Source organism: Siniperca chuatsi, linkage group LG7 (genome assembly GCF_020085105.1).
Source record: "Siniperca chuatsi isolate FFG_IHB_CAS linkage group LG7, ASM2008510v1, whole genome shotgun sequence".
NCBI lineage: Eukaryota > Metazoa > Chordata > Actinopteri > Centrarchiformes > Sinipercidae > Siniperca > Siniperca chuatsi.
Window position 1 is genome coordinate 16,386,303 of NC_058048.1, and position 19,435 is coordinate 16,405,737.

The following is a 19,435-nucleotide window of genomic DNA, read 5'->3' on the forward strand; positions in this document are numbered from 1 at the left end:
CACACATCATTCTTACACTTCCCCGAAGGTTAATTATGTAATCTGTTTTTTCTGTTTCTCCAAGCAAGCAAACAATACAAAGGCACATTAGTGAGCTTTCCACCGGTTTGATTTCATTTGCTGGAAAAAGAAATATATATATATTTTTTTTTTAATAAAATGGATTTTGTAAAAGTGCACAGGAGAATTATGAAGGTATTTTAGGCCTGTTGATCATCACTTAATTTAAGCCATGGCTGTTTTATAGAAAATGTATAGTAGTGGAAAAAGATGTATAAATCACTATCAAATTTAGACAGGTACTTTGATTGATGTTAATGGAAAAACGCAGATTTGAAACGTCCACCTTAAGCAGTAGATTTATCTATCTATATACTAGCTGTGTTCAATCTTCTATTTTTACACATTGAAAGAATATGTGCATGTGTGTTTGTATGTGTGACAGTGTGTGTGTCTTTGTGTAGCCCAGCAGAACATCTATTGGCCAGGGCTGTTGCTGCTTTTGCTGCTGCGTAGTTTAAATAGAAGCTAAGTGAACATTGGCTTTCCAAATGTTTTATTTTTCTACTCATAGCAAACCTGTTGGATGGCTGATGCCTCTTTTCTTAAAAACATTCATGGCCACCAATGTTATTGTAAGAATTGGTACTGAAATTAACCTTGTCTCACCTTGAGACAGGTGCACAACAGTGGAAGTAGTAACTGATTTATTGTTGCTGGGTGTTTTTTAGTATTTTTTTTTCCTTTTTCCATTATTTGGTCATCTTTTCATAAGTGAGACAAAAAAACCAGCCAGGAGTGTCTGTTCATTGAGCAGTGTTTAGTGCACTTTCTCGTGCTGTTGGGATGTGCGATCATGTTCCAAAAGTGGACAAAAGAAGGGCTGCCTCAATGTGATGTACCAAAAAAGACTTATAAAGGTTTGTTTGCGCTTGTATACATGCAATGTATCCCTCCCATGGCAATTTGTTACTTAATTGTTGCCGTGTCTAAATGTATGTGATTAAAGCAATAGAGAGATGGTGCTGGAACTGCTTGTTTTTCGGAAATGCTGTTTTTACTTGGCACAAGACGTGTAAGATGGACTACTTGCTGTACTGGCTGAATTCCTGAAAATAAGGGAGCCGTATTAAAAAAAACAAACAAAAAAAAGGCGAGCACTTCAGACTGGGTGAATTAGTGATTTGCCTGATTGTGCTCCTAAAACATGATGTCAAAACATCAATAGCAGAGCGTGGTGTGTATCGTGCCTATTATTTATGGAACCACGGTGATAACAGGTAATAACTTTACAATTTATAAAGGTGAAATGTGCTTCTTCATTTTGTTTTCTGGGTTTCTTATATCATTTTTTTTTAATCTATTGACTTTTTTTTTCTTGCTCTACAGTAATACCACCAGTGTCCATAAGGTGGCACTCTAACATTTCCTTCGTTGTGAAGGACATACAATACATTGACCTAGATGACCGGAGATGTTGGAGTGCAAGTGCACACAAAAACAACACATGCTTCAGTTGACTTAGACAAATTAAAATGAGGGAGATTTCATTTTTAGCTGTTTTTTTTTCTAGAAAGTATTCCTCTGGGCCAAAATTACAAAGACTGCTACCTGTTGAACAAGTTCTGAACCTGTTGAAATCCCAGCAGCACTGAGTCTATTGTTTGGGCATTTTAATAGTTTACGATATAGAATAAACTCAAGAAGGATCTATTGTTGAACTATTTGTCTGCAGCGATGCTCTGTTGCTCTTTTAACAGTGCTTTTGTTTAGTTCGAGACATCAATCTGACGCCAGTAGAGTTCAGTGTAACATTTCTGTTTTGAATAGTTTAGCTGTTAAAGTGCTTGAGATGTTATTTCATGTTATTAGACGTTGGCATCAGAAGTGGGGAAAAAACCAAGAAGACATACAGTATGGTGTAATACAGCGAAGTGTATTTCACACATAATTTGCATATATACCATTTTCAGTTACTTTGCAATCTGAATGTCTGAAATGCAAAGCAAGTATGGAATATGAATGTTAATTTAATGTGTATATATAAATATAGATAAGAAATATTAATTTCATTTTCAGATATGGAAGAGTATCTACCCCCAAATATTATGCTAATCAATTGCATTTATTGTGACATCTGAAATGATGATTGTCTGAGGGTTTAGGGTTTTCTCAGCTGATGAAAGTGTTTGAGTTCGATTCCCCTGATGATTTGTGGAATTTGTGTGTTGCTCTTTGCAAAATAACAACCTAATTATATTTTGGTCTGAGTCTGATTTTTTTTTTTTTGTATTAAAATGAATAAAATAAAACTAGTAAAGGTTTTGTTTGGGGTTTTGGTATCTCGTTTAAGTAGCTGTTGGTAATTAAGAAAAAGTAGTTATTACAACTTATTACTACTCTGTAAAAAATTTACTTAAGTAGAAGTACAAAAGTATTAGCAGCATAATTTACTTCCAAGTATTAAAAATAAAAGTACTCATTAGGTGGCAGAATGGGTCCAGTGAGTGTGTTATATTTTTGTAATAGTACTGTATAAGCAGCATTTTATTGTTGCTGCTGGCTGAAATTGACCTATTTTTAGCAACTAGCTACTATAAACAGTTTGATAATTTCATCTATAATCAGATTTTATAGGCTGATCACATGTTTTATATGTAAATTATTAATTTACAAAGTAAGTATAGCTGGCAGATAAATGTGGCATTAAAAAGTACAATATTTACCTCTGAAAAGTAGTGGAGTGGAAGTATAATAATAATAATAATAATAATGAAATTTATTTATACAGCACTTATCAAAACAAAGTGCAACGTGCTTCACAGAGAGCAAAAAAGATACCACAGTGAATGATAAAATACATAAAAAGCAATAAAATAAACTGCAGATTCATTCAGCAGAGTGTATGTTTTCAGTGTAAAATCCAAACCTACCTCTCTTTTGCAAAATTAGAAGTGATCTAATAATGGCAAGTCCCATACAGCATTTAAAGTTGTCTTTTTTAAAGTAATGTCTGCAGTTCAAAATGTACGGATGCTGAGAAGCCATGTAAGAGTTAATAGGCAAAAGTGTATAAAACAGCCATAGGGTTATTTTTTCAATTTCTGCTATCAAGGGCGTGCGCGCTCCCGTGACACCGTGAACGCGAGCTTCGTGCGCGCGTCCGGCTGAAGGCGAATGCGGTAGGCTACGAAAAACACAAGCAAGCAGCGCTGGAGAGACAAGACGGGCACAGTTTACTTCCACATCACAAGATCATATTTTGGAGCGGAAATTTCACGCCCTGTCGGGTCGTGTTAGCGTTGGAGACGGCGGAGGATATTCACGGGCAGAAACAATAGGGTGAGTTCAACTAGTTTTCATTTGTGAAGCCGGTCAGGGTCGAAGGAATCTGGCGTTAGGTGGGAAAAATGACGATGTGGCTGTAATTTTTGCACCTCCTTTTTATGTCTCAAAATGGCGGATAGGCCGCTTGGACCGGAGCAGCAGGTACCTTGTCAGCGGAGTTTATCCTTGTCTCCAGATAAACAATCTTGTACACTTACAATAATTCAAGTCGGCCAACGTTAGCTAACTATGAGTTAATTGTAGCTACTTGAGCTCGAAAGCATATTATGAACATGCAGTTTTCATTAGAGTGACTGTACGGGCTAACTTTCTGACTGCATCGCCGGGAAGCTAACTTAGCTAACGTTAACTTTAGCTAACATTAGCTAACGATAACTGGGCATAGATAACGTTAAGCTACCGGCTGCCACCGTCGTCATGTCGACCTAAATCGTTAGCGACCACATGTCAGTGTGTTGGGTAGGGAAAGGCTAACGTAGTTAAATTACAGTTGCTTTTGGCATCCATCCCAAGTTAGTAATAACCAGTAATTAGCATAGTTTGAAGCAGCGTTAGTGCAGACACTCTGTCTGTCTGTTGTAAAAACCCTCGACAACAAAATAAAATGTAGGTCACGCGTCGTTAAGATTGCCGCTGGGATCTAACGTTAGCTTTGTTACTGTTGACTCGTTAAAGCATTTTTTTGCTATGATCGTGTGGGTATTTTGTTGTAAATCACTGCAGCTTCACGTCACTGCTGCATCCAGTGTTAGCATTTGGAAAGGGCGTAAGGGGATGCTCGTCTTGTGGTTTGCGTTGTGTATCTATTGTGCAGCCATTGCAATTGAACGTCAGACAACCCTGTTGCAGTTTTCTAACATGATATACTCCTGAGTATATTTGCTCTGCTGTTTGTCGCTGTCACCCTGGTGGATGCTCGCTGATGGCTGCTGCCATGCTCAGCTGAAGGTCTCCTCACCTCCACGACTGCTTCATGCGTTTTGTTGGTACAGTGTTAGAAAATCAGGGTGGAGCACGTCGGAGGCGATGAGTTTGTATGTATTACCCAGTCTACCCAGTACTCAAGTGTCTGCCTTGTTTTCCGTTTGCACGTTTTCTATCTCATTATGTCATTATGTGGCTGTATGATTGAGTGATCAATACAAATCATCTCTATGGTGGCTCACATGGTTGTGCACTGAACCCGACAAGCGAAGCGAGTCTCCCTCGTAATTTTCAGCCACCTTTGTCGTGATTTCGGTTATAAAGCATTGGTTAAAGCCAGGATGATTTACTTTCCCCAGCCACGTCTGTAAGGACCGGTTGCAGCTTATCAACTGGAATTATGGGATATCGATAAAATTGTTTATTTTTGAAAACCGTGTTCAGCTTCAAACATAAACATTGACTGTGTGCGCTCCTCTCAGGTAAGAGTATTTGTGTGTTTTAGTCTATGACTGACTCAGATGCAACCATTTTGAAGAGGAATGTGAGCCCTATTTCAGCTTGTAGTTATTTTGACAGCTATAATTAGCAATGTTGGGGCTTTTGTGAATCTAGCACTACTGTGCTAGCATAAATAAAACTCCCTAAATCTCTAAATTGAATTGACTCGAGCAGCACTGATGCAGGCTTGATTATTAAAATCCCAGAGGAGGAATATCTCGCCACCTGTGGTGGGTCAAAGTGGAGTGACTAAGGTTTTGTCTCAGTTTAGGATGCTTTCTAAATGGTTTACTCCTTTTGTTCAATGTTGGTTTATGCCTTTATCAACCCAGTTAGCCTGTATTTTGTTAGCCCTAGTATTTAACTTAACTAGATACACACCATTCTCACATTTGTTATTAAAGGCAGGCCTATTTCTGAAAGATTAATCTGCATTTGAATTGTTTTCTGTGAACTCCTTGGTGTTGTCTTTTCCTAATGAAAATGCTATACAATTTGAATATGTAATGCCAAGAGAATCTGTAGCTCCAGTTGACAATATTTCACATGTCACAAAAGCCAGATTCACAGACCGACTATGTAGTTGAAATGGCTCAAAGTTCAAACTGTTGTGTGTTGCTAGACACATTTTCTGTGTTTCTGTGGGAAAGGGAGCTAATATGAGAACAGCAGCTCTTTCTTGTAAAATACAGACATGCTTAATTTGTCTAACAGTAACTGCAGGAGCCAGTAGATGTGGTCAGCTGGTTTTACTTGAAAGCGTTCTTAGTCAGTCCCGGGTTTTATCAGAAGTTGATTTGAATAAGTGCATCTCGGCAGCCAGGCTCTATTCACTGCCATCAGCAACGGAAACACAGCAACACCAATTGTGCAAGCTTCGGCCATTGTAAGTGCTGCTCTGCTGGCACATTTTGCCAGTTCAACAACAGGAGAGTAAAGCAAAGGACAGACACAGATCTTGTAGGGCGTTCCTCTCTAATGTGGCTGTAGTCTTGTAAAAGTAAAGACTGAAGTATTGCCTTAAAGGAGCAAGATGTACAGTTTTGCCAAGGTGCCTCTTTATTTTGTGTCAACAGACAATGATGAGAGTGACAATGACAGGCCGAAGGGCAGATAGAGACCCACATTACTCTCCTTCCCTGAGCTGACAGTAGCACAGAGGTTGTCCTTCCAGACAGGCTGCCCACCAGCTAGCTGACTGTTCATACTGACCTGCTGCCAGCAGCAACTGCCTGTCAACCTGCTTTGACACACTGTTTGGACAACGACTTTTTGTATATTGTTAGGAAACGTCTGACAATGTTGGCATGAAACGAACACTACTGTCAGCAAGCTCTAGAGGCTGTTGAATACAATTTTAGCAACCAGTTATGGTGGTTGCCAAAGTAGCTCGGAGAATTGAAAGGTTTGATTTGAACACGGTTCATACTTGCCAGTTTGGCAACAGCAACTGACAGATTCAGCATGCACTTCCAGTCTAATTTTAGAGCTGTAAGAATTTCAACCAGTAACTTGTTGGCTATGAAGTGAATACCATGGCCTCTTCCATCAGGTAACACAACTGTTAGGATGATGGCCTGGCAATTTGATTGACTACACACACTTCTCAGTATGAGAGATGAGTAGTTTTTCCATCTGGTGACTATAGTGTTTGAAAATGTATGGAGGAACAGCCAAGGCTGGTGAGAGTGTTGGTGTCATACAGCATGAATTCTTACATCTGCTGCTGTGTTGTGTTAATAGAGCCTCGTTTTATTAGCCACTGGAGAAAGATGTCACTAGCTGTGTAATTTAATAAGGTTTGTTGATTGTTACCAGCCCATGTAACTGACGCAGGCACCTTGCAGGTCGTAACGGCTGCAGATTGAAAGCTGAGCCAGATGTTCACTCAGTTTCATCATTTTACCAAGAACAACCGTTCACAGAAGCTGGAGATGATATACAGAATATTCAGCCGTTCAGTCCCGTTGGTTAGAGGAAGTTTCTGTTGCAAGTTTGCCCAGTTCATATTCCTTCAATTATCTGTTTTTTTTTTTTTTTTTTTTTTTTTTTTTTTTTTTTAAAGAATCTGTATAATTAGTGATGAACGGGCTTCTACACAGGCTAACGACAGAGCTGCATCACAGTACCTACTTAATTGCTTGCCATAATAAATTATCCATGTCTATCCAGCTGATGATACACAGCATGGTGATACACTGCTGGCATCTCCTGATAGACATATTGTACTAGAAAATTATCTTAATATACATTTTAATAGTGATGGTGTCACTGCTGAAACTGCAATGTTAAGTTACTGTCTAAGAAAAATCTCAATGCACATTTCAGTACAATAAATGATCTTCACTCATCTCATTGTATCTACTTAAATAGCTAAATCTGTCAGCTAAACAGTGTTCAAATCACATGATGGCTTTCTTTTTGTTTCAGTTAGCAAGTTTATGACATGTCAACGTGACAGCCAAATGATAAAGTTACCAAAGACACTGAAAATAGCATCACTGATGGCCAAGCTTAGGGCTAAAGAGTCCCTCGATGATTTCTTTGATTCTGACTAAAAGTTCAAGTCCAGAGAAGTCCTAACAGTTTTACATCCTCTTCAATAATCTCAGAAAGATGCAGTCTCATATTTTTAACAATCTACGTCACAATTGTTAACAGAAAAATATGAATCACAACTATTACACAAGAATAGTAATTCTCTTGCCCTAATTCAAAATATTGTGTCAATCACTGCGCCGTTATATTGACCTGGAGTGTTTGTGTGCTTTGTCAACATGCAGAGAACAACTTCATGTCCACATATTATAAACCGTGTCCTGAAATACATGTGAAATCACCCTTTGCTATTGATTTCTTGCATATTTTAGCAATGTAGCTTTTGTTTTTTGCATTCCATATGTTGTTTCACCTGGTCGGTAGTGCTCCATGTTGTTTGTAAAAGGCAGTCAAGGATCATAATGTAACATCCCCAGGACATGACGGTGAAGGCATCAACAGAAAATGAAGTTTCTCCAGATTACAGCTGTTTGAGATGCTTGCTTTTGAAAGAGGATGGTGACATAATGGGGCTAGCAGAAAACTGTGAAACTGCAAGGTGATAACTGTCAGCATTGTCAGAGCTGCTGTGATGGTATGTTTTGTGATGAGCCGCTGGTTCACACCAGCAGTTAGACTCAACTTTAGACTCTGGTGTTTTTATTGTTATCGACTTGCACTGCATACCACAGGGGCGTGTTCCTTTGTTCAGACATGGAAGTGTTGATTATCAGAAAATGTTGTACACATACCTTGTCTTTCATACTTTGCAGGTGGAGTAATGCAAAGTTGTAATATTGTACTGCTGTCTTGACTTTTCTAAAAATACAGTGGGTGTGGTTCGTTGCAGTTTTGACCTGGCGCTTGGTTGTTGCATTCTCAAGCTGACAGACAGAGGATGTTTTCCATTCTTCATTAAAATTTTAACAACAGATAACCTGTTAGGACTCATCAGGAAATTAAATGGCGTCTCTCAAAGCGCCATTACTGTAAGGGGCCCTTTTATTGTCCAGTTCCTGCTGCTACACAAAGACAAGAGAATCAATGGGGAGGAAGACACACAACCATTATTAACCATCAGTGGGCAGATTTATAGATGCTCCACTGCTGCAGCCCAAGACACGACCACATTTGGTGCCGAGCCAATTAGCCTGATTATGTGATTGTGCAAACATTTTTGCTCAATACCGAAGCCACAAATGAGATTTGCAGAGAACACATTAATGGATACACACAGCAATGACAGCTGCCAGCAGCACAGGGGGAAGTATCAATATATAGTAGATGACCTCATTTTACACACTACAGCAGTTGTACAGGTTGATGTAGAAGGCACATGTCCTTTTTTTAATGGGTGTTTTTGTATGTGGAGTTATAGTAAGAGCCATTTTTAGCTTCAGTGCCATCGCCTTATTGTGTTGTGGTACTGCTGTGGCCCTGAACCACGGCAGAGTAGCTGGTCAACAGCCAGAAACCCCCTGTGTGCCGTAATCCACACGCAGTCAGAGGTAAGCAGACATTTGGACTGCTGTCAGGTGGTGACATTAAAGTCCAGAGGTTAGCAGTTGGCTAAGATAGGTGGCTTTCTGTTGAACAGTTTGTCTACAATGTTAAACTGTCTAATATGCAAATGAATAAGCAAACACCACAGTGTGGTATCTGTGTGCCAGGTAGGTCAATCTTATATTTGCAGGCTTCATAATTTGAATATAGGTAGTGGGTCCCTAAGCTGCTGTGCTCTTCTCTTTCTGTAAACAAAGGAAGGAGTGAAAAGGAGGAATTTTCCCTTGTGGTAATGTCACTCCTGCATCATCAGCTGAAATGAGGAATGTGTCAATTGTCCTTCATTGTAGCTTCCTTGGGTGTTTCCAGTCCTCATACTTACTCCAGACGCATCATTGTTTCCTTCACCGCTCCTTTCTCTCATGCCACACAAATCATCTGCTGTACATGTGTCTGGATGTCCGTGCCTTGTTGTAGTTTTGTCAGTTTGTTGCAGGAAAGAGGTAAATTGGCTATGCTTGTACCTTTTACTGGTCTTGCAGAGATTTAGTCAGGCTGGTCCCAGTAGACTAAGAGGCTTATTGTAGCTCACAGTTAGTATTCTAGTGGGTACCTGCTTTGGTAAAGTGCTTTTAAAGACTTCGATGCAGTGTAAAAATAGACTTATTCACAGTATTGTTAGCTGCATTGCATTTTTTCGACATTTATTGTTCCTCACATCAATACTCCACTCCTGACAATACATTTTCCCACTAATAAATGTTTTGCTGACACAAACGGTCGTAGTGATTTCATCGTACCATCAGTCAGGCCAGCCAGCTCTCGAGGAGGCGTCATAATGAGACGATAGGGTCACGGGAATTTGACAAGAGCACAGCCGTTACTCAAGCCCGCTCGGCTGTGTCCTGTTTTTCTTGAAGTACGTTGCTCGGAGAATGTGGGTCAGCTCTTGTATGTTCACGGAGAAAGGAATTTGCAGCAAGAGCAGACCAGAGCTCTCAGACCAGACTGGTGACATGACAGACCATTATGAAGGTAGATGGGATCTGAAAAGCAAATGAGTGGTTTATGGAAAGGAGATGTTTTTTATGAAATGTGTGGTAGATGGGTTTATGCTGTCAAAGCTTTGCTATAGGAGTCACAATCTCTTTCTGGTAGAAAATATGTATTTTGTGCTCTTGTTATTTTTTCCATTGTTGACAGATCCTTCAGCCATTGTATCTGCATGTAAACTGGTGCAGACATTGATGCAGTACTCTTCTGGCCTATAAACATTTTCATCTCCACCCACTCTTCATGTTATCTGTCATGCATACCTAATGCTGACTTTCCCTCTCTCCTCTCCAGATGCAGTGTAGACTTGGCTGGTGACTGGTCTGCAGGCTCTCCACTTCTCTTGTCCCTGGAGTCAGCCAGTTGGGGGGGCAGATTCCTGCGTTCCCCTTCTCTCTGTCTGAGTCTTTTTGTCTGGACAAAACCAACTGCCCGCCATTGGAGTACACAGCTCATCCTCGCCCGTGTTGCTTGGATCAGCACAGCTCATCTCCTAATTGAGGAGAGCGCAGCAGCTGCACAAGATTCACCTTCTACCAACTGATCCCTCCCGACCCCGCCCACACTGCCCCGTCACCATGGTGCTGTCACAACGGCAACGGGATGAACTGTAAGTTGGCAACACACCTTTCATGACATGTGGCTGAGCTATGAAGATGTCAGATTCAAAATGCATAGATTTATATATATATATATATATATATATATATATATATATATATATATATATATATATATATATATATATATATATATATATATATATATATATATATAGTTTGCAGTGTTGCACATCTGTTGCTGTTCTGTATCATGTGATGAGATGTGTTTCATTTCACTTTTATACTAGATTCACTTTCATACACTTACACACAGCTGCCCAGTACAGCCACATTCTTCTGATGTTGCTGTGCAACTTTGAAGGAATGAACATGGTTAGGTGCTTTTCTCAAAGGCACTTTGAATGTGTTTTTCCAAGGAGGGAAGAGCAATATTCGCTTATCAATTAATCTGCTGATCATTTTCTCTATTAATCAAATAATTGTTTCTATTAATGGTGCTCCGATCGATTGGCCACCGATCATAATCGGCCGATATTTGTTCTAAAAAGTTTGATCGGTGGTCTCTATAAAAGCCGATCAGATGACGCAATGCGGCCCAGGTTTATTAACGGCAGGCTAGCGAGTTTTTGCAGAGAAACACAGAGAGAGATACGCTAACTGGTATTAAAGCAACAGCAGGGAAAGCAACACCGAACAATGAACACACCTGTTGGTGCAGATGTCGTTTGCTACCATGTTGGTTTCGATTGTTCCGATAGGCTACGTCATTAACAACAAGCCTCCTCCGCACGCGGCTCACCTGCTGTTGTGAAAACGGGATCGCGGCTGAAAAACTCTAAAATGGGAGCTGTGTTTTTTGGGTCAAGTCGGTGTGTGTGTGTACTTAATACACAACGTTGTTAAGAACACTTAAATAAATAAATAATGCTACACAATAATTAGAAGGCTTCATATAGACCCCGTGATCAGTACTGGCCGATACTGCTTCCAGTGATCGGTGATAGGCCCCAGAAATCCTGATCGGAGGATTTCTATAAAATGTTAGAAAATAGTGACAAATGCCCAACACGATTTCCTAAACTCTAAGATGATGATATCAAATTGTCTGTCTGTTTTGTGCAACCAACCCTCCAAAATCTAAAGTTATTCAATTTACTATTACATAAGACTAAGAAAAGCAGCAAATCCTCACAAATGAGATGCTGGAACTGGGGGAAGTTCGGCATTTTTGCTTGAAAAATAACTTAACAAAATAGTTGTTGATTTATTTTCTGTTGATCGACTAATCGTTGCAGCTCTCATTAATTTAGAATTGTTATTTTTGGATCTATTGTATATTTCATCCTAACCCATACATGATTGTATGTTAACTGTCAGCTAACTAGAAATTTTAATATAGCAACAGTTATTTTTATGTAAGAAAATTAAAATGTAGGTTCAAGCAATTAAAGTTCTTCCAAATGGCAACAATTCAGGCTTCATTTATGTTGTCCCTTAATCAAAGATAAAAACATTGGCTACAGTCAAGTATAACATTTTCTTTTTAGCGTTTTTTGGAGAATATTATACATTTTAATTAGTCGTCAGTGGAGAGATAAGGTAAGAGAGACGGCGAACGACAACAAATGTCCCCTGCCAGACATGAATTGGGGGCAGTTAGTGCTTGGCACCTTACACTGTGAGGTTACCTGGGAACCCCAAGAATAACATTTTGTGTAGTAATCATGCTTTATCAGAATGTGAGGGGCATCTGAACATGTTTGAGCCATTAGATTTCCATTCTTACTCTTTTAATGTTCTGCTTGCTGATGTTTTTGTTGACTCTTTGTGGCGGCCCATGTTATTCTGACTCTCGTCTAATCAAATGTGAGGTTCAAACGAGCTAAGCTGCTGCTGTGCTGATCTGAATCAGATGTTTCTTGAAGCTGCCCAGTGACAGGAGTGCCAATTACAGTATCAAAGAGCTCAATGAATGGCTTAATGTGGGGACTGTTCCAGTGAGCTCTATTTATATACCTGTGCCCAAGCAAAAAGACTCCACTACCAAACCACTGATATTTTAATTGTTTTAAAAGCCTAAAAAGCAACGACACCTGTTTTTAATAGTCTTTTTATGACAGTATACTGTTTGCTTCCAGGCAAGGATGTGTATTGATTAATAGAATCAGTTTAAATGGGGATACTTTATTTTTTCTCCGTGGTACCCCTCAGGAAGAATCAATGACTGGTTGAAGGTTCCTAAGCTTCCCTGAGCACAAATGTATTGATTCCCCCCCCCCAACACGACCAACCCTTGAAAATGTTTAGTATTCACAATTTGCCCTTTGTGACCTTAGCAGAAGCTTAAAGTGTCACCTTTGCCCCCAAATACACACAAGGGGGAAGAAGAAAAAAAACAGGGATCCAAAGTGTTGTACCAAGGTTCATGCACTTGCTCTGTGCACGCTGTCAGTACTCGGAGTGATTCCTCAAGGAAACCATGCGCTCAAAATGTCTGAAATCTGCTTACAAATTGTCTGGCACAGAAGTGGCATACAGACAAAGAAATATCTGCACATGTGCCGTGTAGTATATATTTTGCAAGTGGGAAAAGTGAGAGAGACTGCGATAACGGGAGGAACTGTAATGTGGCCCTGCTGAATCTGTTGGCTTGGTAATTAACCCCTGAGGCGGAGGGTGGGATAAAAAGTTAAGGCAGCTCGATGTGAGATACAAGGTCATGAGAAGGAGATGCAAAGATCTAGCTGAGCTTAAGAATTCCCCTCCACTTAAGAAGTATGTTAAAATGACATATATTTAAAAAAAGGATATGATGGAGATATTTGCCTCAGACTTGAAGACTTAAATGACAACCCTGTTGACTGTCATTTTCGCCCCCCCGTCTTGCACTGTCATTGAGAAATGCATCAGCGTTCACATGACAAGGCTCTTAACATTCCTGACTATGTTTCTGTGTTTTTAGATTTGCACTGTGGGAGGGGTCTGTTGGTATGGAGCGCTCTACTGGAATGCTAATCTTTCAAGCTATTTGCTATTCAGAGGAAGCTGCCAAGCCCCCTCCACCCCATATACCCCTCTTTTCTCCTCTGTTTCCTCCTCTTTGGCCCCATAGCTTACAGGAAGCTGGTGTGGGACCATCACACCACTTGAGTCACATTCACATTCTGTTGCATTCTTCCCGTTGGAGATGTCGCTTCTCAGTTGGTGCTGTCATAGAGTTTGTCGGCTATAAAGTGCCCCCAAGATCATATTTCCTAACTGGCAGCCTCATTTTGGGAAGCCTAGTTGGAAACTCAGTGGCTGATTTTGTATCGGGCATTATAGCAGAGGGGGGCAATGGGAACAGTGGCTGGTTGACTGTCTGGTATTCACACTAAACAACAAATAGATTTTGTTCCCATTGTATTCAGGCCTCCTCTTCCATGTTTTTAAGCTGTCAAATCTGCAATAACTTTACTCTGTGTGCCATGAGAGCGAATGTTTTTGCCATTTAATTTTTTTATGTGAAATCACAAAGAACAAAAATGGTATAACAGTAAACAAGAGAGGCAGCTTATCCTTCCTTGTTGTTTTTGTCTTCCCAGTAGACATTGACCTGCTCTTTGACTTCGGCCAGAAATACAGCAAAAAGGTTTTATTACTCCGGTGTGGAACAACATAAAAGAGAAATAATCTTTGTCCCCTAAACTGGTGCTATTTTGTCAGCACCGCAGTCAGATGCTGTGATTGCGTAGCATCTTCACAACAACTCTTATTCTTATAAGCATAGCCAATGAAAAGCGCGTTTGTGTTTCTTTCCAGGGTCAGGGGACTCATCTCTGCTGGCGTGTAGTAAAAATAGATACAGAACACAAACTATCTGCTCCGCTGAAAGACCTGGAGGCAACCCATGTGCAGATGGGCCTTTGCTTTTGAACTCTCTTTGCTTTACAAAGATAATCCCCTCAGCCTTCTCCATGTCTTAGGCTACAAAATGGTTCATGTGATTTTTGTCCTTTTTCTATCGTCCCCTGGCTGTTAATTGTGGTGTCATAACAGATTAAATGCCAAGACTTCTGCCATTCTGAAGACATAAAGGTGACTTAAACAAGCTACTCTGAAAGACTGCAGCATACAAGGCACCCAGTCAAAGCTTACGGCATGAGGAGTTTACACTGGCAAAGGACATCTGTTTAATTCGCTGGCTTTAAACTCTTTCATTCCCAGTGTCCCAGATACTTAGTTATTTGTGTGCATCGTCTTTTATTTAGATATGCTGTTTACATGGACACTTACCAGTCCTTTAATATTCCTATGTTAATTTACATGCAAATTGGGATGATTATCTAAGACTCTACCTCCTGCTTCAGTCCTTTGGCTGTCCTTTGTCCACCTGTGCCCTTGAGCAAATTTGTGGTTCTATAGCCTGGGATTAACGTTCACATGTCCCAATATCTTGACAACTATCACCATATCTAAGCAATCCTAATTGGGTTATGAGAAACAATGGAGGAAGCGCTACTAGGATCAGAAGGTGATAAAACTCAAATCAGATGCTCCGGATGCTAATACTGTCCGCAAGAAAGTGAATCGACTTCCCCAAAAAAATTGAAAAGCACACTGCTTTGTTAAAATACAGAAACTTAAACTTTTTTTTTAAAACATGGCTACATGAAAATCATACACAGGTCTTTTTCTGGACGAGGGTTAATCAGCTTTACACTAGCCAACAAAAGAACGGGTTATTGTCATGATTGAAATATAGCTGTGCAAGCAAAAGCAGGCATTGCTATTGATTTGGTGTCTTTTTAAATCAGTTGGCTGACTTGAGTTGCACATTACTTTTTTGAAATCATGATTGCATTGTCACTTTTAAGTGTCAGTGACCAGATTTGTGGAATAAAGGCCAAAGGTTATACCTTTTTCATTAATTGGATTGATTGCACATATTATTCCTTAGTTGGGTACAGAGATGCAGTATTTCAAATGGTTGTCATGTATCTGTTGTAGCACTTCAGTGTTTGGGTGTGACAGGTGCCTCCTGAGGAGGACTGCACACAGACATTTCGCCTTGCATGTTCTGTTCCCGAGCCTCTCTCTATTGGTGCCGAGTTTACTGAACATGGCCGGGTGCATCTGCAGGGGGTCTAGCAATACGGATCTGATTTTGCCTCGGGACTGACACACAGATGGATTGGCATGGTAACAGTCTCTGTGTTCTGGACCCATCGTCCCATATCAATCATTCACCCCCCACCCCCCGTATAAAAGGACTTGGTTTTAGATAGAGGACCAGTCTACCGGCTGTAGAAGCCTGGAAGCGCCACACATTTGAGTTTCTAATGGTTGGCTGGCCAGAGTGTGACTTTGTGTGTTATTCATCCTCATTCGTTGTCGTGATTCAGCATTCATTCTCTTCTGTCATCCACATCTGGTTTTGTTTTGTTTTTTTTACACAGCATCCGCTCACTACTTGCTTTTTTCAACAGTCTTCACTATTTTCTGACATTTTATCTACAAAACGAATCGATAAACAGAGAAAATGATCTGCATCTTAATCGATGGAGTGAAAATAATCGTTAATAGTTAGTTGTAGCCCTGATTCTCCCCGATCATGTTATTGTACATTTCATCACATTGAAAAAATTTAAATCCAGTATGACAAAAAGTAGTTCTTTCATTTGCAGCTCTGCCCACAATAGCAATTTTTAATACAACCAGAGATATTAAAAAGGTTTGCTACCTCCGTAGATGTGGTTTAATAAAAAAACAGCCTTATTACCTGCTTTTATGTGTGTGATGGGAAGCCTAGTCTCATGCCTATCCTTGTTATTCTCTGTTTATCCTAGCTTGAATTATACACAGCGTCATGGAGTTTTAAGAAAGTACACTTGACTCGTTAAAGCTCTGGCTTCAGCTCAGCCAACAAAGCTCCATCTTCACCATGTGACAGAAAATGTGTGCGCCTTCTTTGTGTATTTTGGTGTGTGGACCAGACAGCTTGCTTTTTGATCTGAGTCCATACTGTGCGCACGCACCTTCTCCATTGTGAAGAATAGTCACTGTTTAATTAAGTCTGCATTCAGTAAAAAGTCAGTCCTGGATTGGACGTTTGCTCTTCTGTGGATCCCAGTGAGAGGGAGTTTCCTCTTTAAAGTTTTATTCTGTCTTAAGGGTTGATCCCCACTGCACTGCTGGTAATTTATATGAAAGAAGACCCTCACAACCTACCTGTTTCATGTTGAAATTAACCTACATTATGATAATCCCCCCTCTAAGAGGCTTTGAGATGATTGAAAGTTGGGAATCAAGTAAAGGGCAGATTATTTCATTTTTTTCTGTTTGAAATTATGTGATGGATTAATTGTCTGGTTAAGCTAGGTAGTGACTGCCTTCAGGTGACACGGTTCATGTTTCTGTAACCAAAGCCTGGTGCTCCTCCTCATCAGTCAAGCAAGAGAAATAGTATATTGGTTACAGTTTTCATGGAGATTCAACTGTAACTGGGCAATTATGCAGTCCTGTCATATGATTTTTCTGGACTGTTTCTGTTAACAAGTTCTCCACGAGAAGTTATCAGCTGTTAAGACGGAGGAATAATCTTCACCTTTTTGTAACTCCCTACCGGCCTGCTTCTTCTCTTTACACATATTCTGCTTTGCTGAATATGTCTCTTGTTACTTTCACACATTCAACCTTTTCAGCAGAAGTAGTGGTTTGTACCTGATGTAGGGTACCTGGTGTTTCTCCTACTGTAAATGTTGGAGTAGTAGCACTGACAAACAAATGTGTATCTTGGGTAAATTGCAGAGCTTTTGTTCACACCAATTCTATAAAACATTCCCTGATTCTTTAGGTCTTGAAAGGGAGAATTGAAAGAATGACATGGGAGTGTTGCCCCTGTTCACACATGGAAAAATAATCTGGAAAATATCTGGGTAAAGCTCCATGCTTGGTAGAACCAGCTCTGTTTTTAGTCCTGAAAGGAAGTCCCACACTGCCATGTTACCACAGCCTTTACTTGAAAAAGGGGTCAAAAGAAACATGAAATTAGCTGTTTGGCTTTATTTTTCTTTAGCACTACTGCCATGTATGACTGGTGGCCTTGCTGCTTGATTACTTGTACTTAGCAGAGGCAGTGGTTACATCACCACACAGCACTGGCCTGTTGTCCTCTGCTGTTCGCACAGCGGTTATTATCTCAGAAGAACCACTGGTACAATCTCTGTAAGCTTTATTAAGCACAGCCAGAGCCACCTGAAAATCTTCAGCCTCATTAGGAGGTGTTGTTTTAAAACAGTACATGTTTAAGGGTGAGGGCAATGTGCTCATAGAGATCAAAAGCTATCGACTGTGTATATATGGCGGTGAAATAATCCATAGGAACGTGAATTTTATGTGCTGAGGGTCCTTTCAGAGTGTAGACTTCAGCTTCTTCCTATTAAACATTCATCAGCAGTTTTGAAAGATTGAACAGGTCCTTTTTTTTTAAGGTTTGTACCCGTAGACAGATATATGGCACAGGGCAATGGCCTGACCAGGCAAGCAAAACTCTCCTTCCTCTCAGATTTATTGGAGCATTTAGAGTCCGTCTGTAGCTGAAGAGAGTGCTGTATGCACTGTGAAGGCTAGTGCTTCTTTACCATGGCTGGTGTGTGTGTGTGTGTGTGTGTAATGAAATGTATCATAAGTGGTGCTTTCACAAGAGAGAACTGGTAACGTCTTTGCTGGATGACTTATGTCCAGGCTTTGTACGTCAAAACATAATAATAAGTAATTACTGGCCATTTCAGTGTATGAACATTGTATGAGCTTCAGGCATACGCTGTAAAAATTAAAGAATACTCAGGGGTCCTTTTTAGGGTTCCTCAGTTTGCCACACTGGCAGAACACATCGGCACCCTTTTTTCCAGCATGGTCTGGAACCACTTTGGGTTCTTCAACGCACCATTTCCTAACCGTCTGAGGTTCCTCAACTGCTAAACCAAAAGATTACAACAAATCAAATTTTATTTGAGGATATTTATTCAATGTTTTTTTTTCTGTAATACATTAAGAATTTAAAGAGGAATACAATAATGAGGTGTATTTTCTTTTATAATTAAACAAATACATAAAATAAATAAGCAATAAACAAATAAATAAATAAACAAGACAAAATTTGCAAAAGCAGTACTGAAATTACTTTAAAATTTCAAAAGCACTTTTACTGGCACACATCACCACCAGATGAATTAATATTTAAATGTATGATCAGCCCTGTGACTGTAAACATGTACAAAACAAATATTTTAACAGAATTTAACTATTGTTGTGGAGCACAACATTCATAAAATTGCATAATTATTGCATTATTGATGGCACCAGTTTAAAGGCGCAAAGAATATAACAATCAGGCATGAAGCAAAAGAGTGCAAAGCACTGACGGCTTAAGTACATTGCCATTATCAAAAGGGTGTGTTGGTTATATGTTACAGTGATAAGAGTATGTGTCTGAGTGTAATGGTGGGCTCAAGCTATAAATCCAGAGCCTGCAGTCGGTGCAAAGAATGCACTCCAAAGTTCAAATTAATCTAATTGTAAGCTTCAGCACTCTGAGTTGGATAAATCAACTGGTTATCTTTCAGTTACTGCAGTACACGATTCTGCATTTTTGCACAGAACAATGAATGTGCATTTCGTCCCTCATCTCTTACATTTAAATCACTTTAGGAAGGGATTTTTAAATCTAAGGGAGCTAAACAGTTATCCATAGTCAAGTGATGTGCTCTGTCAATTTCAGTTAACATTTTCAGTTACTCATCTGGATCTTCTTTGTTTAGGAGACGAAACAAGATGTTAGTCTTGTCTAATGTGTGTGTGCATGCCTGCTTGGACACATGTATGAATACATCACAGAGAGCGAGACGCTTCCCCCATACTGAGATATAAAAAAAATCACTAACCATTCTTTTAGTTTATTTTGTTTTTGTTGCATTTTCCTTTCAAATCAAAGGAAAACACTACAGCAGACCAATGCAGTCATG

General features: G+C 39.8%; 2 protein-coding genes across 8 annotated transcripts in view; both read left to right on the forward strand.

Annotated features, from left to right (window-relative positions):
* The window catches only part of cluha (clustered mitochondria (cluA/CLU1) homolog a), a 22,647-nt gene extending 20,388 nt beyond the window's left edge, over positions 1–2,259 (forward strand). For all 5 annotated transcript variants that reach the window (XM_044202184.1, XM_044202185.1, XM_044202187.1 and 2 more), the window contains one exon: positions 1–2,259. This exon is cut by the window's left edge and continues 830 nt beyond it. The gene's annotated coding sequence lies outside the window, so the exon portion shown is untranslated.
* An 862-nt stretch (positions 2,260–3,121) lies between these two features.
* LOC122878811 (lissencephaly-1 homolog) overlaps positions 3,122–19,435 on the forward strand; it is a 39,856-nt gene continuing 23,542 nt past the window's right edge. The window contains exons 1-2 of one of the 3 annotated variants that reach the window (XM_044202193.1): positions 3,122–3,342; positions 10,162–10,477. In XM_044202193.1, coding sequence (XP_044058128.1) covers positions 10,446–10,477 — 32 coding nt within the window. In that variant the 5' untranslated portion in view covers positions 3,122–3,342; positions 10,162–10,445. Of the gene's footprint in view, positions 3,343–3,367; positions 3,490–4,643; positions 4,755–10,161; positions 10,478–19,435 lie in introns of those variants that run through there. The other 2 variants (XM_044202194.1, XM_044202196.1) reach the window with 2 other exon arrangements.